This window comes from Haliotis asinina, chromosome 9 (genome assembly GCF_037392515.1).
Source record: "Haliotis asinina isolate JCU_RB_2024 chromosome 9, JCU_Hal_asi_v2, whole genome shotgun sequence".
NCBI classification, from domain to species: Eukaryota; Metazoa; Mollusca; class Gastropoda; order Lepetellida; family Haliotidae; genus Haliotis; species Haliotis asinina.
Window position 1 is genome coordinate 5,328,667 of NC_090288.1, and position 26,840 is coordinate 5,355,506.

General features: G+C 40.4%; 1 protein-coding gene across 1 annotated transcript in view; it reads left to right on the forward strand.

Moving 5' to 3' along the window:
• The first annotated feature begins 658 nt into the window (after positions 1–658).
• LOC137295806 (sodium- and chloride-dependent GABA transporter 1-like) overlaps positions 659–26,840 on the forward strand; it is a 40,230-nt gene continuing 14,048 nt past the window's right edge. Inside the window, exon 1 of the mRNA XM_067827360.1 lies at positions 659–1,284. Coding sequence (XP_067683461.1) covers positions 1,029–1,284 — 256 coding nt within the window. The 5' untranslated portion in view covers positions 659–1,028. The remainder of the gene's footprint in view (positions 1,285–26,840) is intronic.

A 26,840-nucleotide genomic window follows, 5' to 3' on the forward strand; every position in this document is an offset into this window, starting at 1 on the left:
GCTGATGTAAAATATCACGGTGGTGACAATTTAAAAACGCAGTCTCTCGCTTCATCGTTTCACAGTACCCAGAACAATTCGTCAGCTTACTTTATCGACGAGCAGTTTATTTTTTTAGCGATTTGGGCTCGGGCTCAGTCCAACCCGACCGAGCTCACTGGATACAGGGATCATGCAGGACCGTGTCTCCCATTGACATTAATAAGGGGATAAATGATAGGTTTCCAACTCATCGACTTCCGATTGCAATCCCCTAGCCGTTACAGCGCTTGGGTCAATTTTTCAATAATCTAAGGCCGATGGCCCCTTATATTGCGAAAAAGCATCCCCACCGTCGCACGTGAGCTCGATCGACCCAAAGACTCCGTTGAACTTTCTGTCAAATGTGAATTTCCCGAAGGCTCATTTCAGCGTCGTCATGCGGTTTGGTGGCTCATTCTATTTCATTTTGACAGAATAACTGTTTCTTGATAAGCGTCCACTTGGCGTGATACACCGACAGGGAGGCACATGCGTTGTTCCTGTTGGAGACGTGCTTAAAGCTGAAGTGGGCTCACGCAGTTAGCAGTCAACGTCGGAACTGTCGTCAAATCGGAACCCGCGGTGTTAAGAGTTACCGAGCTGTCCCTGTTTGGAGTATTCAATGCGACTCATTACTGAAATGAAAGGTCACGTGAGACAATGGGTACACACGCTATGTTAGCTATACCAGCAGGGACTCTTTTTTAAATCTCATGACAGTTTGTCATAGCGAAGATTGCCAGTAATTTCTGAATGGTCATTCGGGAACATTCAGGAAACGTTCGGATTTTAATTCCCGAGTCTCTCCGAAGGATGGCAACTCGGTGGGTCGTGTGAATCTGTTCTGGTCATCAGCGGTCACTGGAATTCGTTTTTGGACATCTACCTGTTTGCAACACAGGAACTTCGCAAGATGGACTATTCATGCTCCTAAGGTTGAGACCCAAGGAATATTCAAACCACATATCTTAGCAGCAGGAAATATTTAAGAGAACTGGCTTTGTTTTATGTGGATCTGGTCCACGACCATGGAGAAACCGCTTAAAGAATCTATGGAGCTCAATGACTTCAGAGGTCCTGCCCGGCCGAACTGCGGGGGTGAGCCTGTCCCGACCCCCCGGGCTGTGGAGGCGAAACTGGACGCTGTCCCTGAGCGGGAATATTGGAGTGGAAAGATAGAGTTTGTGTTGTCATGTGTGGGACAGTGCGTGGGCCTCGGAAACGTATGGAGGTTTCCCTACCTTTGTTACCGGAACGGCGGAGGTAAGTTAAAAATTATAGATAAAAAATATTCTTTAAAAAATACAGCTGCGCCCATTTTCAAAATACATTTACATGAACAAATATCGCATCTACAAAAACCGCTTGGAAGAAAACATTTAAGAGAATTTAATTTGGTTTCGATACAATGTACACAGAAATAACTAAAAATACATCGTTTTACATAAATGAAAATTACGCCGATATTTACAGAATGTAGTTAGTAAGAGATATTGATATAAGTACATTCTTTTTTTCATTTCATTTAAAGTTATACGGTGACTAAGCAAATTTTCAAAATCAACTATAGCAATGTCATACGTTCAGAAAAAGATTGAATTGAGTTGGTTTCTGTTATTGTGAAGTAGAAAAGAAATTCCTTCCAAAGTTGCGTCCTGCAATAGAGCTATATAAAGAACTCATCCCACTCGGCTGCAGCCGGTACACTATAAGAACAATATCGTCCATTTACACTATCCGCATTTATTACTTTGGCTGTCGTGGGAAAGATGGTCGTTATTAGAGCATACTGGTATTAACTTCCCTCCAACCCCTGCCCCTGACTTTTGGGGTCATTTACACTGTGATCACATAATGCTGGGGGCCACTTCTACAGCCATCATTTCTTGGGAAAAGGATTTCATATTGCCAGAATTTAACTTGTTCCACGTTGAGGAAGTCAATGCGGCTTGCTTGGTTATATAAGAGTTATGGCATGATATAACGGATATCTATAATTACATTTCTGTCACCTTATACATGTTATGGCTGTTGTTCATAAGTTCATGTGAAGGTGTCCTCCCATTTGTGAGAACTCCCACTTGTGAGACACATTAATTAATGGTTCGGTGCACATAGGTAGTGCTGCCACATCCCTACAATGAAAGTGGAAACAGCCCAGTTGCAGAAGAAAACCCACAACAGACACAGTTCATTAATAACTAAACTTAACGCAGAAGACATTGTTCGTTAAAGAGCTTTTATTGTTTTCAATAGAGAACATCGATAGATACAGAAATAACGAAATAGATTATCAAAGGTATGGAGCGAACAAGCCGACATCGGTACTTGCGGAAGGTCTGGAATAAAATGGTGATCGAAAAGAGCAGTCTACTGTTAATAAATATATTATATTAATTATAATTAAAACAATCACTCATATTTAATGATTTACGTCGAATTAGGTAGATACCCCATCAGAATATCCATAACCATAGGACTTATACTAAATTGGACAAAAAGTATGTTATGTTGTAATGGCAAATTTAATACCATTTTTTTATAATGTTATGCACAATACATATTCTTTAAAGGCTCATTTTTAGAACCTTATTGGTTACTATTACGTTAATACTATAAGCTCCGGTTAACTAAATTTAGAACTTCAAACCACTGGTTGTCCATTGAAACATGACATTGTCATGGCATTAAAATATGTAAAAGAATCCGCCAATTTTATACATCATCTGTCAGAGATGAACTCCACATTATATTTTACTGTCCAGCACTAAATGACATGAGACAACAATTTCTTTCCAAATATTTTAATATGTATCAATATGCTTTATATTCTCTGTGTCACTATATTTGATTTTTATAGAATAAAATGTGTGTTTTGTTCTGTTCACAAAGTTCAGTTACATAGCTTATTAGCTACAGTTAACCCATTCTATCACATAGGAAGTGTGGTGTTTTCCTTGTTAATTTCCTACACCACAGTCTCACAACTGGGAGTTCTCACAAATGGGATTAGACCCATGTGAACACCATGATAATTCGATCAATTATGGTTCACAATTATCATTTTTTATGGAGGTTCAGAATTTTTAAAAAAGTCATTTGCAAATGTACTTATATATGAGACGTGTAACTGTTTTCATTCTTGGAAAAACGGCGAGCCGAAGAAATTAGTTTTCCAATGCAGGTTATGGAAGAATATAGAATTTATTCTATTCTAATTCATTTTTATAAACCATTATCACACACCTTTTCCGTATCAACATGCATATTATAGTCGACTATACAGAATATTTAGTGCACGCCAAGAACTGAAAATAACCAGTGTCCGTTATCTACTGAACGTATCACCGAAAGCAAACGCTAACACCGGGTGGTCGTGTAAAGTTTAAACATGTCTACACATCGGTGGTCATGTAAAGCCTTAGCATGTCCTGACAGCGGGTGGTCATGTAAGTCTAAGCATGTCCTGACACCGGGTGGCCATGAAGAGTCTAGGCACGTGCTGCCCTATTGGCAGTAGGACGCTGTCTACGGAATCGCCGCCGGTTCAGACAATCCGGTGATAGTACCTTGGCGAAGCTAGGGACACGACAACGCTTTTATGCATTTCGCTGAAATCTGTTCATATTTATTAACGCTAATGAAATACTTAACAGCGAGGGTGTGTTTGCATGACATATTTTCATGTAACATATGTTTAATGCCTGATATTTGATGATTTAATTATTAATATTATTATCAAGATCAAGTTTATTTCTTTATTTTAAGTATTAACTAACTAGTGAACTAACTCCTTTATGCTTGTACTCGATGCCATGATGCACGTTGCTTAGTTGCATTTAACAGTAACATTTTTCTGTGTTCCAAATGTTTCTAGTTGATTTGCAAGTGCGTGACTCCTTACGTAAAGTATGAATGAATTTAAAATAATACCTCGCTGAGCTGGAATTGCTTTCAATATAGTTGTACGTTTCTTAATTTCTTTAACTTTGTTCATAAAATTCTAAAATGCCAGACACACACATACATGTCAGTCTGTGGCGCACCATGTTGCTTGGCAACACTCATTTTCACGTTTCAATTCTATGTTGAAGAGAAACTTTTGTGTTTCACTCTAAAACTTAAAATATGAGGTTATACATGGGAGACAGCCTTCGGAACGACACTGTCCACGTCTACATGGAGATTTAATAAGCTAAAAAAAAAATTTCCTACTACAACTGAAAGTCTGACTTCTCACAAGTTCTATCTACACCATCTGGGCTGATGTACGTTTGAACAGGACCCCATACCAGTATATATCCGTGCATTTTAAGAACAAATCGGTGCCGATGACCGCAGCTATGCCCTGTCTGTCTGGTGAATACTATAATTTTCTTAGACGCTGCGAATTGTGATAAGCTCCTTTCCTTTTTAAGAGAGTAATTCCTTAGAGAGAAAACAGTTTTCAAAATTTGCCAATCCAAATGCACTGAAATTTTTAATCAATATTTTGACTACCGAAATTGATAGGCTGAAAACAAAGCGAAGTGTCAGTTTGAATGAGCGTAGAAAAAAGCATTTTAATTTGATTCAGTACTTTTTCTTTCTTTAGTTCAGAGAATAAGGTCAAACGTACAAACAGTTCGAAAGCATCCGGAAGTTTGAAATAAAAATATTTCAATTATCCCAGGAATTGGTTAAAACGTGACAGGATGAGGAAAGAAATAAACAGTAAAAAGGGGGAACCTCATTTATGTCAATACTGGCATTGTAGGATCTGTTGAAGGAAAATATTCGCTTGAATAAAGGTTCCAAATCCGATGGAAATAACAAAAAGGCACAGCTAATTAGGGCTTAACTTTGTGTGAAGTCATCGATCATAATACGGGGAACTTTCTCTGCCATTAATGGTACTAATTCTCTGAGAGGCATGTCGCCGATGCCAGCCATGGAACTCAGACAATTGTCGAGGACAGCCGACAGGCGAATATTTTCGCCGCATGGCTGAATATATTTCAATATGGCAATATGGCAATCTCATCGCTAAATATTGGTCCTGATTAACTTGGATCTTATTTAGTGTCTTCGTGTAATCACAGCGACAAGCTGTTCACACATCTAGGGAGTCCCATCAATATACTCGGAGAAAATCACCCTCCCATAATCCAACTAAACTGTCACGTGACCACAAATTAGAAAACTCCGTTAAGCGAGATTGCATCTGAAGAGGAAACATGGCGATAAAAGGAGGGAAAATACGAAGCAATGAGTTATAAATCTACCATACCAAATCTGACACAGCTTGAACTTTCCGAACTTCAAAGATTCTCAAAGTGGAATGCATTGGTCACCATCTTTCCTCCATCAGCAACATTAAGCTTATGTCAAAAATGCTAAAAAAAAGCATTCATTTGTCAACTTATGTTACAGTAATTCTACCTGAGAAAACCTTATAGGTTGGTGACTGTTACTTGGGGCTAATTTCCTGGGGAAGGCTTCAGAACATGAGACAACGCATGCGTATTTCATCAGTTCCTGTTTTATCGTGGTCGGGGTAGCCGGAAGTGACACTGCAGTATTTACTAGTCATCCGTCTTCCCATACTGGCATTCGCAATGGGACACGCTAATTGTACAGCTACTCCCAAGCAATTAAAACGGGAAACTGGCGTAATTTGAATTGTCTGAAATCGTACTCTTCCAGAGCTTTAATGTAAACATGTTTCAGAACAAGAAAGCCACCGTGTTCATGTTTCCAGGAATAATTGAACATTTAGAAACGGCTTCCGTTGATTTATCGTATTAAAATGAACATCAATGACAGACCAAGCTATTCCTAGTATTTCAGGAATTCTCTGTTGCATTTGGGATCTGCGAATGCCTCCGAGCTGGTGATTAATATATCTACTGAGAACACAATCGGGTAATACAATTTTTAAAGACAGTTGAAATTCCTTGCGAGTATATATACTGGAAATTTGTTGTGAAAAACAATCCCCTGTATACTGGAACCTCGCTATAACAAACTCTTTTCCATATACTCAAACATCGCTATTACAAACACTCCCCATATACTGGAACCTCGTTAAGGCAAACGCTCCACGTATACTGGAACCTCGCTAAGGCAAACGCTCCACGTATACTGGAACTTCGCTAAGGCAAACGCTCCACGTTCCACGTATACTGGAACCTAGCTATGACACTTTCCGCAAACTGGAATCTGTGACAAGCACCCCCAGAAGAATTAAGCTGACTGACTTATATTCCCCAAATATACTCACAATACACTCATCAGATACACAAGAGCAAATATGTGGCATAATGTTTCTGTACCATATATTTAAGTTAGGAATTCTATTCAAAAATATTTTGTTCGGGTCAGTTTTGTGTTATCCAGAGTTAGATGGGTTTGAGGAAAGCTCCGTGAGGCCAGAATGGTTATCATGCGCATCAATCTACGTGTTTGAGAGACGATGACATGTGTCAGCCAAGTCAGCGAGCCAGACAACCAGACGTCATGCGCATCGTATGGGTTGCTGAAAACCAGTTCTAACCCGAATATTCGCGGGTGTAATCTCAGGTAGCGGGGTACACTGAACATATTAGAAGAGCGCTCAGTCAATCAGAAAGCAATATTTTGTGTGAGGTAAGATAATTGGCAGCGTTTCTCGATCCATCACACAAACGTGTGCATGTTTCTGAATTATTAAGATAGAACGAATGCAGAACAGTAAGATGATCAATGATAGCACCTGTCAAATACACTACAGGCTCCTCTCCATCACGACCCTATAGTAGTACGTCATGGTTGTACTTGAAGCATTAACCCTTCTCAGATACCCCATCATTTAGGTGATGAACCATTTATACCGAATACTAGTCCTATATAAAGTCATCGTTCTTCATATTTAGCTGGGGAAAGTTACGAACACACGCGTGCCCCACTTTGCTTTAATTACATGGGCGAGAGGGAGGCTTGAAAGACGGTGATGGTTATATGACGGGGAATAGTAGTTGCCGTATCGTGCCCGTTATTATAAACTGTGGAATGGTCAGTTCTGGGGTCAAGCAGAGAACAGTACAAGAAAGTGACCAACTGCGATACGAAATGTACAATGAGTAAATCCGGTAGTGCGTAAAGCATGCTGAATCCAAAACACTGAATCCGGGGCACACCGGAATGGACCTGACACATTGTACACATGTTGGGAATTCTCCCGGAGTGACGAGTGAACGCTTTAACCACAAGGCAGCCAAACCTCCACTTGCAACAGTTTAATAATATAGAGATATATCGATATTCAGGCACAAGTGTTATGATATGAGCACAAATATGATATTCTGTTCATACCGAAGTTTTCAAACTGAGGAAAATAAACCCAAATCTACTTTCAAACATAGGTTGGCTACCCGCAGTCTCCGCAAGAAAAATGCAACGGCAAATAACAAATGTGACGTCATAGCATTGTTTATGTCACGTCTACAATGACATGGACGATATGATGTGAGCGTCCATGTCATTAACAGAGGATACTAATCGACCTTCCGTGTAATACCATTTTTATTAAACGAGTTAATGATTTGGTATCAAACGAGCGAAAGTTTGATACCAAATCTTTAACGAGATTAATAGAAATGATATTTCACGGAAGCGAGTTTAGTATTCTGTTTATTACTCGCCAACATAAATTGATAGAAACTGCCGCGAAATTCTCTGCAGTGTGAGGACTCTCAGCTTTCCGCGAGTCAAGCAAGGTCTAGTAAAATTGCGACATCGGCATTAGCATTGTGACGTCACAACTTCGAACCATTTTGACGTCATACGTTAAGCGGTATTACATTAGCGCAATATTGCCGTAAAAATATTGCACTGCAGTATCTTCAACGGGCTTGAATGCCTAAATGTTGGTATTTCCCGAGCAAGCTCGAGAGATATACCGATATTTAGGCACAAGTGTCGTAAACATTGTATGATATGGACAGTCACGAATATAATATTCTGTTTATTACGCAAATCATCAAATTGAGGAAAATTTACCTAACTCTTCTTTCAAACAAATGCTGGCTACCCACCTCATGTATAACGCAACGTCACAGAAAAAACGCGACGTCATAGCATTGTTTATGGCGTCACGTCACCATGACAAAGTGGTATTTTGCCTTATCATCGTATGAAAATGATTAAGTCCTTTATGTTCGCCCCCGTAGGTAATAAATAGTGATATTTTGTCCTGGGGCGTCGTATGAAAAATATGAACCACAGTATGCTCACCCTCTTCAGTAATAAATGAAAGTATACACTTGAAAACGTGATTTCATTTAAAGAGTTGCGAAAGTTATGAAAACGTTACAAGGATATAAACGACGACACAAAGAGTCCACACTCTGCCTCTGTTTTATGCACAGGGCTTACAGGCACCCCATCCCTCTGTTTTAGATGTGTTGGTACAGCAAATGTACCTCATTGGGTAGTGACCTTCTCGCACCAACACGTTCATATGGCCCGTACATCACACATTTATAATACGGTTAACCACTATATTCTTATATGAACGTGAGGTGAAGTGAGGTTAAATGAAGGGAGGTGAGATGAGGTCATGTGAGATGAAACGGGGTTTAACTTCGCGTTCATTTCATTCATATCGCGCTGTCTGACATATGGAGACAGATGTGGGATTTATTCATTGGCTTTTTATTCATACTAACCTAGATAATCTTGAATCAAATGTCAGCACGGTGCATAATGTTGCAGTTTCCATTGACTGGGGTCGAGGCTTGGAGCAGTACGTCTCGGTGCGTGTGTTTGGAAGCAACCTTTTGATTCCTTGTTCAGAGCGGTGGTGGGTTTTTCATAAATAGGTCAGGGTTTAGCAATAAAACCTAATTGAAACGTCTCCCACTGAAGGAAAAAAGCGATGTGCCATTTTTTTCACGCGGTGTACCAAGAATTATATCAACGTGTAAAAAATACTTACCGTTGTTCCATGTCTATTAAAGTGCTCTTTAAGGTCACACCAAGTTGCATTTACCTACCTTTGAGTATAAATGACCCCATCACTATTAGATTTGTATATGACTTTCAAATTTTAGAGTGTTTCCCTACTTTTTGTGTGTAGTGTTTATATAAAAACACACAATGAAAAATAAGTTGCCATGACCTTTAATGATATAGTCTGGTTCATAATTATTGAGAATTTTTCTTCTTACTTTGAGCTATCCTAACACCTCAACTGATTCACTGATACTTAAAACTAAGTAATGGTATAAGGGAGGTAACTCATCTTGGCCTACTGAGTATAGTACAATTAGAGTTACCTCCCCTGAATTTGTAGCAGACGTCATTTTCCTCAGCACTGTCAACAATGTCTGCTGAAGATAAAAGAAGGTTGATTTTTGAGTTGTGTAATCAAGGAATTGATGATGTAAATACATTGGCAGAGAGAACAGGAACTCCTCTTTCTACTGTGTATAGGATTAGGAAGAATTTTAAAGAGGGAAAGGATTTTGGACACCAGAAAGGAGCAGGGAGACCCAGAAAATTGGACTTCTCAGATCGCGTCCGGCTGGGAATTTTAGCGTCTAAAAAGCAAAGGGCAAGCATCTCCAACATCAGGTATGAAATGATAGAAAGGGGATCAACAGTTGTATCAAAATCTACAGTTAGAAGAAATTTGATTGATCTTGGATGGGAGAAAAAGACTGGAATTCCTTCTCCTCCCATGAAACAAGAACATAAAGACAGGCGTGTTGAGTGGTGTTTGGCACATGAAAACTTTGACTGGAAAAATGTGATTTTTACTGATGAAAGCTCAATATGGGTATATCCCAATAATGTGAAAATATGGACAAAGTCTGCGTCAGCACCGTTGTATCGACGACCTAAATACAGCCCAAAGTTTCATGTATGGGGAGGGATATCCTTATTAGGAACGACCCCGCTGTGTGTGTTTGAGGGAAATCTGACAAGTCAACGCTACACTAACATATTAGATAATTTTCTCCTTCCAAGTGCACATGTGTTTTATGGAAATGACTGGATTTTGCAGCAAGATAATGATCCTAAACACACCGCAAAACATGCCAAGCAGTGGTTTCAGGAGAAAAATGTGACTGCATTACCATTTCCTGCATATAGTCCTGACTTAAATCGCATTGAGAACATTTGGGGGATGATGAAGGAATGTGTGAATCAAAAGGGGTTGACAAAAATTGAAGACATGAAGAGAGAAGTGGTCCGATACTGGGACAGCATAACTCACGAGACACTAACCTCTCTGATAGGAAGTATGCCTACCCGTCTTAGACTGTGCCGTGAAGCTCAAGGAGACTTGATAAAATATTAAATTGTTACCTACACAACATGAAAAGGTCAGTTCACTTTCACAATACATTCAATTTTATCTGATTTGTTCTCGTTTAATAATATGAAATGCTTTAGCTATTCTCAATAATTTTGAACCATACTGTATTTCTATGTATTGTGGTTAAGCAGTCATACGTCTCAATTACCGACTCAGTTTTCTGTTTTGTACACTAAATCCTTCTCTTTCACTGTACTAATTGGGGTAATTGTGAAACTAATTATGATGTATGTAACACTATTAGTGTGTAAACATATCTTATGGCGCGAACATGTGGTTAGTGGCCTTAGCCTATCTGAATATTACTTAACCGTTTTCACTGATTACCGTTGTACATATTAAAGCGCTGTCTTGTGTCAGCGAACAGCTGAAACTACGGTCTAGCCGTCTGTGGTTTGTACTTTGTACACCACCGGCCATTACGTACTTTGGACACCACAGGCTGTTACATACCTTGAACACAATCGGCTATTGCGTTCCTTGAACATTCAAGGCAATACATAAATTTGTACGAGTTGCGTATAAGTGATATGACGTCCTTCCAGGAGTGTAATAATTTTCCCATTATCTCTTTTATCGTCATGTACATTTGTGCAGTTAAACACGGCAAGCGAGAGTGGATTTCCTTTTCGTTAAATTCAAGTTCCGTCGTTTCTGTCGTTCACAAACGACCAAATATAGAAATAATGGTAGATTGTGAGTGCAATACTTTCGGGGAGCTATATAATCAGGTATCAGTGTGGTTTTGAGACTGGTGTTGAGAATATATTTTTCCTTTCATTCCGTTACTAAAAATCTACATGGATGCAGTATGCACGTAAACATATGATCTGAATAGGATTCCAGTGAGTGCCCATGTACAAATATCGGTGTCAAGTCACGGCCGTAAAGGTCTTGGTTAGAATATTGGCCTCCAGTTACCCGTGCTTGTCGAAAGAGGCGACTAACGGGATCGGGTGGTCAGGCCCGTTGACTTGGTTGCCACATGTCATCGGGTCCCAGTTGTGCAGATCGATGCTCGTGACAATGGATTGTCTCGACCAGATTCGATCACTTACAGGCCACCGCCATATAGCTGGAATATTGCTAAGTGCATCTGTCTGAGGTTTGGTACCACCATAAAACCGACATTACTGGGATCATTAAAGACAGGTTCTCTCAACATTATCTTTATTTCCCATCACCTGCCCGTTAAGCAAAGTGTCCGGATTACTCAGGATACAGCTGTTAGTCGTCATAACAAGAAACATTTATATCCTAGGCTGTCGAGAAAGGTCAAGCGTCAGGACAGTTGATTACAAAGATTCATTAACAAGACTGTCCGTATCACCAAGGTCCACAGATTGTTCATCAACCGCCGAACTTTATACATATTACCGAACAGTTCCACCAACTCCACCTCGATCCAAAACGCAGACTGCATTGACTGCCGTGACGGAGACAGCGCCTAATCTCCCTGTAACTTGGCCCATGATCAGAAACCGTCGCTGACAATCTTTGTGGACGGAGGGACAGATCTGGCAGCTCTGCTGTCGACTGAAGCCTCCCGTGATCGAGTTACCATGTCGAAGTCTGGGTTGCTTGGATCCCCTTTACTTGCAATAAAGCACGTACAGAGGGCTGGGCGACTGGGTGTTAAATAGAAATCAAAACGAAATCATGTCACCCTGATGACCTTCTGAACATAATCTTCTCCAGTAATGAATGCGAGTCACAGTTCGCGAGGACAGGTCGGCGAGGCCGAAGCGCCGCCATTCTGAAGGATATAAAGGGGACATTTTTCTCCGATATTGTCTTTATTTAAACACTGTGTGGATGTAAAAGTGCAATTCTTCATCGCATTTTATCTCGCTGCGAGTTAATGCCGTTTCGACAACATTATATACTTTGGTGTTAAAATGAAACACGGCTCCTATAAGAAGGGGAGTATTTAGAATCGAGAATGGTTAGCTTGAGTTAGTATGGTGGAGCGATTTACAAAATATAGCAGTAGTTTTAGAATTATAAGGTAAAATTTATTCATAGTATTGATTTCTCAATACTTAGCAGTATTTTATCTGCGTGACATCAGAATGCAATGGGAATGATGGGAATCGAACACAACAACCAATATGGCGAGTGAACGCTTTAACCACTGGGCTATCCAGCGTCCGTTTTTTTTTTCATATTCATTGAAAACCCTTTATTCGGGACGGACACTCTCACAGTGAACTGACAAGATAAACATCCAGAAGAACGTAATTTACTGTGAATGGACGGGCGCGTGACAGTGTGGTATCTACCTCACCCATATGTAGTGGTATTCTTCATTTTTCCTCATATATTACATGTACGTGAGTGAGTGAGTTTAGTTTTGCGCCGCAAGCAGCAATATTCCAGTTTTATTGCGGCGGTCTGTACATAATCGAGTCTGGGCCAGACAATCCAGTAACCAACAACATGAGCATCGATCTGCGCAATTGGGAACCGATGACATGTGTCAACCAAGTCAGCGAGCCTGACCACCCGATCCCGTTAGTCGCCTCTTACGACAAGCATAGTCACCTTTTATAGCAAGCATGAGTTGCTGAAGGCCTATGCTACCCCGGACCTGCGGGGGTCATTTACCATTGTTAAGCATCAGCCCTGTGTACGGAACCAAGTGTGCATCAGTGTCATTTACCAATCAACTTCCAAAAGTGCTTAACATATTTTGCAGTGTTTACGAATGGTGTTTCAAAGTAACAGGACATGGAGTCCTGTAAGTTTCAGATGTCTGACACACTGAAAATTCACAGGACCCACAGAATAAAATTAAACACACATTTCAGATTTAACATTTCTCATAATGGGCATTGAAATTATTAACATTATGTAATGACAAACATTGTAAACATAAATTTATAAAGAGTGAACAAGTGTGACATGCCACAAATATCAAGTTCAGACAAAGTCAGTGTAATATATTCAGTCAGACACTGGGGCCAGCAGGTTGGGGACGTCTGTCCTGACCATTGGCAAATCTGCCAGATTTGTCAGAGGGTCAGACACTATTCGTGAACACTGTATTTTGACACTTTGATTCTCCCCACATGGCCATTGTGGTGTATGTTAATGTGGTGTACGATTATCATATTGTCTTGGGGAAACATCGATTTATCCCATACTTTTAACTGAAATCTCATGAACTCACGATACAGGCCTTTTATTCTGTAGAAAAATCAGCACGTTTACTTTTATGCCCCAAAGAGGCTAAGTGTGTTCGAGATTGTGTGATATATTAACAGCATGTAATGTGGGGCATCGTATGAAAAATATGAAACTCAATATGTTTGCTTTCGTTGTATTAAACTCCATCATGGCCCATTTGGCATTTTGTAGGTGATGAAAATCACAGATATTTTATTGACTGTTGCATCAGGCGTACGTGTAATGTTTAAAAATCGTATTCTTTCTAATTGTTCGGGACACCAGCAGGTCGATTGTAGACAGGTGGACCGGTGTTATAAAATATGCGTTTTCAAGTTTTAAAAATCGGAAAAATACTTTATGAAATAATGATAAATAACAACTCCAGGTCTAACCGAGTTTTCTGGACTGGTGGAGCTAACATCACCACCGACCGTACCTACTAACAGTCTCGTCGTTGGCTGAACAGTGCGTACCTACGTACTGCGCGATTACACTTGAATTATGGAACACCCGCCATGCTAAAGAACCCTATGGACACCTGCAGGTCGCCTTGCCGCTTCTAACGTGCACCTCCAGCTGTCGTGTGACCTTGTTCCTAAGTAGTTATGGCATTAACAGTATATCAGACCGTACCAGACCGCCAGAGTATTCTAGCGGCAGAGCCTCGTTTTGAGATTTCCACTATTTCCAGAGGCGTTTTCAGAACCGCGAGCGCTCGCATGGTTCCTGAACGGATGCGAGCGCTTGCTTACATCAAACCATTTCATTCGTAACTACTCGTGTCATTCCGCCAAGCCGGATGGCGTCTCGTACCCCTCTCGTGGCCATATTTACGACTGGGTCCTGTCTAAGCGCAAACGGGCATGAAGATGAAAATAGCCTAGTACTATTATCAACGAAAGCTAACTTTGAATTTCCAAATATGGCTCTTAGAATATCTACATCCCGTGGGCAAAACAGCAATACGGTCATTCCCTTTGCAAATATGTTTCAGTGTTGAAAGTTGTTCATCTTTTAGCTCAAAGTTTAAGTTTAAATTGTGCTTTGTATAACGTAGCGAAGTTTCATGTTTTGAAATGCGTTTTACTACGTGCGATTTGATTGGTTTGCCACGATTCTTGGCAATAATGGCGTACGAGAAGGGTACGAGTCTTCTTGTAGATCACAGAAAGAGTAGTTACGAATGCAAACCATCTTCTTGTTGGAGGTAACGTAAAGGGGCGAGTGGTGAGGAATGGCATTAAACATGTATAAGACAAAATGATATGGATGTCAACTTCTTCCGTATGCTTTACACAACGTGTCTTGGCTATTCCTTCCCCATTCGTCAGGTGGATGCTAACTAATGACAATGATTTGAATGGGTTTTTTTCTATTTACCATGGTCGCTATCTTTGTTCGTCGCTTGGCGAGGCAGCTGGAGGGATAGTTCGCGGGCGCTCGTCCGGGCACAGACGTTCAGGATCGGGCGCTCGCGATTGTGAACACACCTCAGGTTTCCGTTTGTTAGAACTCGTTGTACGCAAGGCTCTTTGAAAGGATGAGAAGGAGCGTAGTGTTCGAATATACCAGTCCATAGACGTATCACGTCATACCGATTATTATTTATGTAACCACTTAAATGAGTGGACTGGTTATCGCACTAAATTGCGGAACCCAGCAGAGAGGAAATGAGACTGTTCTGTAATGAATGTTGTGACTTGGTATATGTTCGGCATAAGTGGCCTAATTTATCGCCTCCATGTGTTTCTGTTCAAATAATGTAGAACCTGTGCAAAAAGTGGGGTTGCTATTACATCTCTCCGCCCGGTACAGAGAATCAAACCGAAATATTTCGACTTTAACCGCTAGGCTACTGGATTCAGTTTCTGTCTCTAACCCACTCCATTATAACAACAGTTCAGAGGAAAACCCGAGCAAACCAGCTGGGAGACGCTAACGCATCGACGGGAACACAAACGGCTCCAGCTGAATCCGTATTTAATTTTTACAGGAAGTTCAAAGCCCCCGTGGTCCCCTCATCCTCCCTGTCCCCTTCCCCGACCCCAACAAGTAACGTAACACCATGTTTACATGAATTTTATATCCCAACAGTGGAAACATCAAACGGGTCAGGGCGTTTAGCTGTGTAAAACGGTCCAATTTCTTCTTATTATAGTGATCCATTTAAGTTCCGTTCTGTCATGAATTTTAACGCGCATCAGATGAGGGAAGTGACTCGGTGCGCGGGATATATATATACATACATATACTAGTTTGTGACGGTCTGATTCCAGGGAACCACAGATGTTCACCTTAGGCCAGGACAAATCTGACATTTATCAAAAACCGTTTTCACCCCAATAAATATGCGAAATAAAGGATTCATGTTTTTGTCTTGAAATGAGGATCAGACACTCCCACAAGTATCTCTCAACAAGAGCATCTTAGCGCTAGGACCATCTGAAGACTATATCAAGGTATGGGAACTTCCATCTCTTATCACTAAGATCCCTTTATGGAAAGATTTGAATCGATTCTACTTTTTAAAAAAATATTTCTGAAATTGTATGCATTAGGGGAATCGAACCCGTGTATTGGGTGAAAGGAGCGAACGCTTTAACCACTATGCCACCCAACCGTCTCATAACAGGAACCATACGTCAACAGGAACCATACTTCAACAGGAACCGTGCGTCAACAGAAACCATACTTCGATTGGAACCGTGCGTCAACAGGAACCATACGTCAACAGGAACCATACTTCAACAGGAACCGTGGGTCAACAGGAACCATACGTCAACAGAAACCATACTTCAACAGGATCCATACGTCAACAGGAACCATACGTCAACAGAAACCATACTTCAACAGGAACCATACGTCAACAGGAAGCATACGTCAACAGAGTCCATCCTTCAGCAGGAACCATACGTCAACAGGATCCATCCTTCAACAGGAACCATACGTGAACAGGAACCATACGTCAACAGGAACCATACGTCAACAGAAACCATACTTCAATAGGAACCGTGCGTCAATAGGAACCATACGTCAACAGGAACAACACGTCAACAGAAACCATACTTCAACAGGAACCGTGCGTCAACAGGAACCATACGTCAACAGAAACCATACAACAGGAACCATACGTCAACAGGATCCATCCTTCAACAGGAACCATACATCAACAGGAACCGTGCGTCAACAGAAACCATACGTCAACAGAAACCATACGTCAACAGGAACCATACGTCAACAGAAACCATACTTCAACAGGAACCATACGTCAACAGGAACCATACGTCAACAGGATCCATCCTTCAACAGGAACCATACGTGAACAGGAACCATACGTCAACAGGATCCATACGTCAACAGGAACCGTGCGTCAACAGAAACCATACTTCAATTGGAACCGTCCGTCAACAGGAACCATACGTCAACAGGAACCATACTTCAACAGGAACCGTGCGTCAACAGGAACCATACGTCAACAGAAACCATACTTCAACAGGAACCATACGTCAACAGAAACCATACTTCAACAGGAACCATACGTCAACAGGAACCATACGTCAACAGAGTCCATCCTTCAACAGGAACCATACGTCAACAGGATCCATCCTTCAACAGGAACCATACGTCAACAGGATCCATACGTCAAAAGGAACCATACGTCAACAGAAACCATACTTCAATAGGAACCGTGCGTCAACAGGAACCATACGTCAACAAAAACCATACAACAGGAACCATACGTCAACAGGATCCATCCTTCAACAGGAACCATACGTCAACAGGAACCATACGTCAACAGGATCCATACGTCAACAGGAACCATACTTCAACAGGAACCGCGCGTCAACAGGAACCATACGTCAACAGAAACCATACTTCAACAGGAGCCATACGTCAACAGGAACCATACGTCAACAGAAACCTTACTTCAACAGGAACCATACGTCAACAGGAACCATACGTCAACAGGATCCATCCTTCAACAGGAACCATACGTGAACAGGAACCAAACGTCAACAGGATCCATACGTCAACAGGAACCATACGTCAACAGGAACCGTGTGTCAAGAGGAACTGTGCGTCAACAGGAACCATACGTCAACAGGAACCATACGTCAACAGGAGCCACACGTCAACAGGAACCATACGTCAACAGGATCCATCCTTCAACAGGAACCACACGTCAACAGGAACCATACGTCAACAGGAACCATACGTCAACAGGAACCGTGTGTCAAGAGGAACTGTGCGTCAACAGGAACCATACGTCAACAGGAACCACACGTCAACAGGAGCCACACGTCAACAGGAGCCACACGTCAACAGGAGCCACACGTCAAACAGATGTATGATATAAAACAACATTTAACTATTTTTGTACAGTCAGCTGCGGGAAAGTAACGCCAGTCTGTTTGAGGGATATTTTTATCTTTTAGAAGTTATCATTTAAACTGTAAAGTTATTGAGGGATATTTTTATTTCTTAGAAACGATCATTTGAACTCCGTTGAAAGGAGAGGTGCGCGAACGAAACTGCATTAATTTTCTTTACGATCGAAACAAACTGTTTGCCATCAGATTACATTTTAAAAATATTAATGGGACATTCTTATTTTCGACAAAAACAAAAAGATGTACTGTAGGTAACCGAATCATTTAGCCTTTTCAATAAAAATTTGAAGCTCTGATCAAAATACGATCTGTCTTAATTAAAGTCGCGCCTGTCACACCCGGGCTGGTGCATCTGTACCAGTCGAGTCAAGTCAGTTCACAGGATCATGCTTTGAATGGCACACTGTGTGTCGGCACGACTGTAGTGATTGCACGCGCTGCACGAAATCAACGTTCAAACTTGGCAGGACTCGCATGGAGAAACAGTTTGGCAGCGCTATTGTGTATGTCTGTGACAGACATCCCGGTAGTAGAAATATTTACTATTACAGTGCTAACATCGATTCCTGGATTTGTTTCTGACATTTCAGTGTACAGCGTAGAGCGAAAACATTCCATGTCGTCAATTATTGGAAAGTTATTGTTTACTGATAAGTCTGTCAGGGGCGTCGCAAGCTGCATTTACAATGTGAAGGATGTACATATAAAAAGTTTGAAACAAGAACATCACACGGGTACGATAAAACAACTGTCAATAATTGTCTTAAGCACATTGTGTAATACTTCTCCCAGACACGAGAATACAGTGAACTGACCTTGCGGCGAGGACCTTCCATCAGTTCCCCGGATGTCCAGCTGGGGTCAAAGGTTACGACAGAACCATGTACTCTGAATGGCATAGTAGATGCCAAGTTATTTTCCTGACTCACATTTTAGTAAGATCTGAAAAAAATGTACACACACGTCGAATAATAGATTTACTATTCGATGGTGCAAACTCAAGTGCTAAAGTACTGTCGGAAATAGAAAAAAACGGTTTATTTGTACAATGTATGTAGGTGATATCCTAAAGTGTGAAATATCTGATAAAATAAGTTCGACTTAACTACAGTTCCAGTGGTACGGAGACAGTAAATGTGAAAAAAGGACTTAACTGAGGCGATATTAGTGCGGAATGCGGATTTTTATTAAGTCCAAAGCGAGTTATCTGGAACAGACCATGGCTTTATGCAAATTGGTGTGCAATGATATTTTATTACAAAGGGCAATTCTAAATGCCCATTTAAAAATTAGACTTAGCTTTTTTTTTATAAACGATAGATGAAGTCAAAAGTAATAACTTTTATGTTGAAACTATTAAAGATGTAGGTAGCTACCGCGGAGTGTCACTATCACTGTAAAAAGAAACCGGTAGGAGGGGCAAGCATGGGTTGCTGAAGGCCTATTCTACCCCGGGACCTTCACGGGTCTGATATCAGCTAAGATATGATAACCCCACAGTGGAATTAAAGTAGTGAAGCACACAGCATGTCCTAACATATATAACAATATCTAGTCTTGTCGGTTATGGAGTGGTCATGGCAACCTATGTACTCTGAGACATTTAATGCAATGTTTTTCTGTAGATACAAGGTATCATACTCTTTTACATATATTAACATAAACTTCATGAAAGAAAGGCACGAAAGATGTTTATCAATAAATGACACATATTCAACTCACACGAAGAAGCACAAAATATCTTGAGGTGACCCCTTGCGTCATACCTTGCTACCCGAACAAACTGCCACCAATAGTCTGATCTATTGTTTTCAGCACCTAGTCACATTTTTCTGTTTTGCCCGAGTTTACAAGTAAACATGTTTCTCTGGATATCCCCTTACGCAATTCGCGTAAGAGTTAGGCCGAAGTGAGTTATTTCGACATATCCTATTTGCAGTTGTGTATATTTGAGGAATTCAGACTAATTTTCTATTTCCGACAGCACTTTACTACTAAGACACGTTGAAAACTAGACGCAGATGAGTCCCACAGATATAAATATGAAGGGCCATAACTCCGCTATGTTTGACACGGGGAAATTTAACTCCGGTCACTTTGAATGCTATATTTTCGTAAAGTTCTGTTCACGGTGAACCAAACTTTTCCAATACAAAGATCCCTACTGTGACCGCATTCGTTTAGGTAGTATAACAATTTATAAGAAATGATCACATAGTCCTACATGAGAAAGCACGTAATAATTGGATATTCAAATATATATCGTAATGATTCAAAACATTGCAACATTTATGGTGTCTAAGACCATAGACCAGTCTAAAACGTAAGTTTCATCTTTCTACTGACAGTAGGTTTATAATATAATAATGGATGGTACCGAAATTTTTTTGAAATTATCGTGCAGTGGTAAACGTTTCGAATTTTATTGGACTTCAAAGTGAGGGTTGAGGAGGAAAAATATATACGTGTTTCTGGTATCAAGGGAAATAATATGTATCCCGGATGTCGATATTTTAATGTTGAAATGTATTTTTGGTCTGGCAAGAGTGGGAAATCAATCAAATACATAACCCTAAGCTAATAAACACACATGGTAAAACATTCTACACGAACATCACAGTCAAATTTTCTATTTGTTTAAGAGTCACTTAAAAATACTAAACGGTTTTTGGGAAGTAATGAAAAAAATTAAAATCCAACTTTATAGAAAATAAAGTCAAGTCATGAGTGGTACGATCACTTCAAAAGTTCATTTAATGTTTGAGACCCTGAGAAGCAAGATAAGGGTAACACGTTCAGGCCTTTCCTTGTATTATGAACGGTCATGTTGAAGATGAAATAACAACTGATGTTCTAGATGCACCAATTTCAGAGTTTGATGTAAGTGAATGTACAAGGCATCTGAAGAATGACAAATCTGTAGGATTAGATCATAGTGTGAGCGAGTTCTTCAAGAACGCGGATGAAGTGCCTACGCCTTACCTAGTACATGAAATAAATATAACAATATGCTCGAACATTCAGCCTTCCCAGAAGCATGGGATACCGGTATTATCATTCCACTGCCAAAGTGTAGGGATCCAAAATTAGCAAATAATTACCGCGGTATTACATTACTTTGCATTTTTAGTAACGTTCCCTTGCCTATCATCAGTAAAAGACTCGTTTCCTGGGCTGATTCGAAAGATATAATTCATAAATCCCAGGGGGCATTTAGAGACTTTTACTCCACCACTGATATGTTAATTCTCACAGGTCTTGTACAGCGTTATATCTCCCGTAAAGGTGGTAGATTTTACGTTTTATTTATAGATTTTGCCAAGATATTCAATCAGTTGATAGGAACAAATTATGGAAACTACTCACCCAGCACGGCTTGAGTAGCAAAATGGGAAAACTATATGTACTGGTGTTATGTTATCAACATTCGATTTCAATGTCGGTGTACGGCAAGGCTGTATACTATACCCATATCTGTTCATTTTCTTCATGAATGGATTAGTGTCCGTTGTGTATCATAATTGTAGAGGTGGTATTCACTTGCAACCGGATATTGTTAAGGTATTTTTGTGAAAGTTTGCTGATGATGTCATCATGTCCTCAAGTAAGTGAAGAGTCTACAAAAACAAATTACCTTTTTTAAAAGCCGTTGCCTGCAATTCAATCTTAATGTTAATGCAGGATGTTCATTTTGTCAATACGTTATCATGGTATCAGTGTAGAAAAGGTGCCGCGTCACAGGGACGAAATGTTTTTATGGGCATTTACAGTAATTTAAGGAAATTGGGCAATGAAAATTTCAAAACATATTTCAAAATATTTGATACAAAAAAATTTTAAAAAATTGTTATACGTTGCAGAGGTTTGGGGATTTTCTCGTCCGGAAGCATTGGGAGTCTGAGGAGTTAACTTGAATACCTGAAACGTGATGATCTATGGTGAATGCGATCACTTACCACTTAATTTAGAGGCACAGATAAAGGCTAATAAACAATGGGTAAAGCTCTTGAATATGTCTGTATCAAGATTTCCCATGAGATGTTATAACATGATATATTTATTTGACACTAACGGTAAATCAAATTGGGTAACGAATTTTTAAAATTTACTAAATCATTGTGGCTTTAGTGATGCATTTTTGTCACAAAAGATTGCCTGCATCATTAACACTGCAAAACCACTTATTTACAGTACTTTTAAATCTGCCTTAACTACAGAGCAATACCTCCACAATATTTATCTCAGAAACTTCCTCTGAAACTGCAATGTATTGTGGATGAGTTTCACTTGTTGCTGGTATGTCCTTTCTACACTGATTTAAGGACAAACTATCTACCGCAATAATTTGCTAATGAACTCCAGTAATACAAGTTATATTGGCAAACTTGGCGTGTATATCCACAATGCTTTTGGACACAGAGAACAACCTTTGCAAACATTGTGATTGTATGCCATAATTGTTATCCTACTTTTCACTATAGGCCCGTGGCCTCTTCAGCACTGGAATAAAGAGAGATTGATTCTCTGGACCTAATCCTAAAAGGGAATTACTCCAAGGCCCCGAAAAGTTCCCCAAGTGTGCAAAAACTAACCCCCAGGCTACGACCCCTGTAGGTCCACAATCCCAGGTGTTGGGTTATGGTAGACCTTCTACCTCCCTATATAGTAATCGCGATCAAAGTTCAGAGCTATTCTCATCCTCGACCAAGCAGCACCGTGACTCATGTTTTGCATCCCCAACCCTGAACCACTTGACGATAACCCCTCCCGACGACAAGACTCCATGGCATATGGTGAAAATTGATATGGCGATGAAAAATTGGCGAAATGAGTGTGATTAAGTACTGGTAGCTTTAGGCTATACCGCTAAGTTAATCGATAGATGTATTGAGTTTACTGTCAAGGGAAGGGGATACGATGTTTGATAGGAAAATTAGCCAAATATTTGAAAACCTCAGTTATATTGATATTTGATGACATCCTCTCTCATCGTTTGTCTGGACTTGGCCACAAATTAGCTTTGGGGGGATGTTGAGGTTCTGCAACAGTGGGTCTGTTGTTAAAGATCACCAACAAACAAGTCCCCGAGCTCGCCATGTCGATTTCAATGCTCCCTCATTGAGATACATTCATGTTATCTATTACAGCTTGTCGATTGCTCTCGTGTCATGCCTGTCACTTGGAGTAATTAATTTGGGGAGGTCTAGACGAGGATTCATGTTTTTTGTTTTGGAAGTTAAGAAAATGAAATTTTAAATATTCCTGGTCGTGAGTGATCGGATGAATCTGAGCTAAAAACAGATTGTATGCATTCTTTAATTATAACTTTAATTCTTACAAATGACATCGGATATGTTTCTCCGTAAACAGACACCTCGTAGATGGTGGTCAGTAAGTGGGAGAGTGGGTGACATCGCCAACACTATCGAGGTAGATAACATGGTTTCACTTTTCCAGGTCTCAATACCCATGAAGATCTGGGTTGGGAGTGATCTTCAGCAATCCATGCGCCTCTTAAAAGGCGACGGAAGGGATCGGGTGGGAAGGTTCGTTTCGGTTGATACATGCCATCGTATCCTAGTTGAGTAGAACGATGCAATCACTGGATTGCCTGGTCCAGACTCAGTTGCTTACAAAACGCCACCGTATACTTGGAAACCTGCCAAGTGCGACCTTAAACAACAGACAAAAGTGTTAATGGGGAATCGAACCCGGAACACACGAGGCTATACAACTACTCAATAAGATTGTTTGGAAAGGGTTTCGAGTTACTGAGCAGGGCGGGATCGGAAAGGCCTTCAAAGAAGTAACGGAAAAATAGCATCAGACCCGTTCAGATATTTGATAATTATAGTTATTCTTTCTAAATCTTTTGATTTGTACTTCCTGTCACAATCTGTAGTAAAGGAAGGGTTGCGGTGATAACAAGGGTATTTTTTCAAACTTCAACTGAACACCTATTTTGCATATGCAAGTCCATGGATCCTGGTGCTGGTTCTTTCATGTACACAGTCGTTATCGGTATGTCCTCGCAAAATGGTTTTGTAATTAGTCATATCTTTAGAAAACGCTCATTGAAATCCTCCAAAATGATATATAACGCCCATACTATAATTGCTTAAATGTCTTTCTAACATCCTTTAGACTATTTACTTTGGTGGCATAAAGGCAACATTTTCATAAACCTGTGAGTTAAATGTATACTGGTTCAGACTCGCATTAATATTGCTTTGTGAAGGGTTGAGCAACTGACGAAGTCTTACATTTTGTACAAATTGTGTTGTGCTGTTGATATGCGTTCTTACACTTCTGCGAACACCTGGTGTCATAGGTATTTTTCAGGGATCTACTGATCACGAACGATCCCGTTCGTCAGATAATCGAGACTTTCGAGATAATCGAGATAAATGGTTACTTTCCGGCTTTGACTTGTATTTACTAACTCTACTAATGGTTCTTGATGTGCTTGCTATGCAAGTGGGAAATATGAAGACACACAAACAGTGTCGGCATCAGGCTATGTCCTGCAAGAGGGGCTACTTTAATAATAACTATAATTTAATGATCTGTTTGACTGGCATTTTAGAAGTTGATGAATACATAATCAAGACGTTGCCATCCACAAAGTATACCTTCCTTATAATTTATTGATGTACTAGATCAACACTTCAGTGAACATAGTTATTATTGTTATCAGTATTGTTATTTGCTGCAAGCCGTGAAAATCTGGGTCAGAACTGATTTTCTGTTAGGCAACAAACAGGATCGGGTTGTCAGACTCGCTGGCTTGGTTGACATGGCGTGCCAGTTGAGCAGATCGACGCTCATGCTGTTGATCAGTGGATTGTCTGGGCCAGGCTCGATGCATTTATAGACCGCCATATAACTGGAATATGGCTGAGTGCGGCGTAAGCTAAACACCCTCACTGACTCATTCTTAGCAGCAGTAGTGGCAGTGATAGTATTCAGCTCAGATCCTCCGGGACATGCCAGAGGACATGGTACTGACACCTAACGCAGGAGGTGTTATCCAGGCGATAAGCCAGTCCGATACGTAGGCTGTGGTACCACGAGCCCATAAATATGTAGATGGGTCCATCAGAAACTACTTCAGTAAGTTGCATAAATCGATCCGATACCGACTCGATAAAAAAACCTTAGCTTAACTATATACCAAACAGTACAGAGGTTTCTTTGTGTGAGTGCTTATAACAAATATCTCTACAATGTATTTGCAGATATGTAATACAGTTGCAGTGTGTAGTATAAGTATTCATACTCAATTTCTAGTGTGAATTAGTGAGTGAAATTATGTCTTCAGTTTGTGATGGCATTATTTGACAAAGAGATTTTTACCCTGTGATTTTTCGATAAGGTACTAGCGTTAGGACAGCTGTACAAGCGATCCCACGTCACACCGAAGACACGGGTTTGATTCCCCACATGGATACAATATGTGATGACCATTTCTGTCCCCCGCCGTGATATTGCTGGAATATTGTTAAAAGTGGCATAAAACCATACTCACTACCCCCACGTGGTAAATATCATATATCACTTTTTCCCGGAAAACAGGGCTGTCATTTATTGAAAACCTAACTTCTCACACCAGTAGTCTGGGATTTCCTCAGGCTAGTGGTAGAAATCTGTCTGCTGGCGACAAAGTTAAGACGAAATCTGATTTAACAAAACCATGAATTGCTTTTGGCTCACTTAGCATCAGAGTAGGTGAACTGTTTGAGGTAGTTCCCTCAGTGAACAAGGTGATGAAAGAGCAGGCCCTAACCATGGATTCAAAAACTCCTCATAAACCCTATTGTTGTAAATTGCATCTATCCCCGTAAAGAGAATATAAAATTAGCCAAAACGGATTTTAAATCCCATAAAATAACCACGGCGGATTTGTGGAACAACTGTTTCCTGGAGTGTAAAATATCTCTTGTTGTAATAACGGGATAATATATCGGGGTCCTGGTGCTTGACAGCCGAGATTGAAAGGTCCCCTCTTCTAAGGTGATGGCGTTATAATGGTATAATCGAACTATTAACCCAATCAGCGGGTTCTAATTTTCACAGCACTTAACATCTATTGACTTTTCAATCATAACACACCTTAATGAAGTAAAACCTCAGTCAATTAACCCCAAATCAATCGATTCAGGACACGGGCTTGGTGGGAGATATGAATATGGAGGCTATCTAAAATCTGGGGCACTTAAGTGTGCTGTCATCGTGCGAATGGAGTTCAGATTTGAAGGAGAAAAAAGGAGGATTCGATTAGATATTTGAATTAACGAAGTCTGCCATCTCCAGTGGTTACTGCCTGGTATCGTATCCCCCGGGGGCAAGTAGTGTTATGGTACTTAATATTGTCATCAGTTAAGGACCTGTCTAGAAAGATGTTGCAGGTTATGAGACGGAGGAGGCCGGCTGTGGCTTACACATTTAACTGGTATGAGATACATGTATTCGGTTCAGACTATACGTGCTGTTCTGCATATAAGTCTGTTTTTCTTGTTCACATCGTTTGTAATATCTCCCTTTGTATCAAAATGCTACTAACATATGGTTTATGACTAACTGAATCTTTCACTTTGCTGTAATCGTTGAAATAAAAAATACTGATAGTGTTAAATAAGTATATTCAAGCTTTTGCCTTCATTGGACATTAGGGGCTGCGGGGTAGCCAAGTGGATAAAGCGTCACGTCGACGGCCCTGGTTCAATTCCCCACATGGGTACAATGTGTGAAGCACATTTCTGGCATCCTCAAGCATGATACTGCTGGAATATTGCTAAACGATTCGTTAAAGCATGCTTACTCACTGTGCGTATTTGGTCAGAAGAGATAACAAGCAGTATTTCACTTCATTGTGCACAAGATGTTTGGTGAGAAAAGGTGGCATGTCTTGTTTA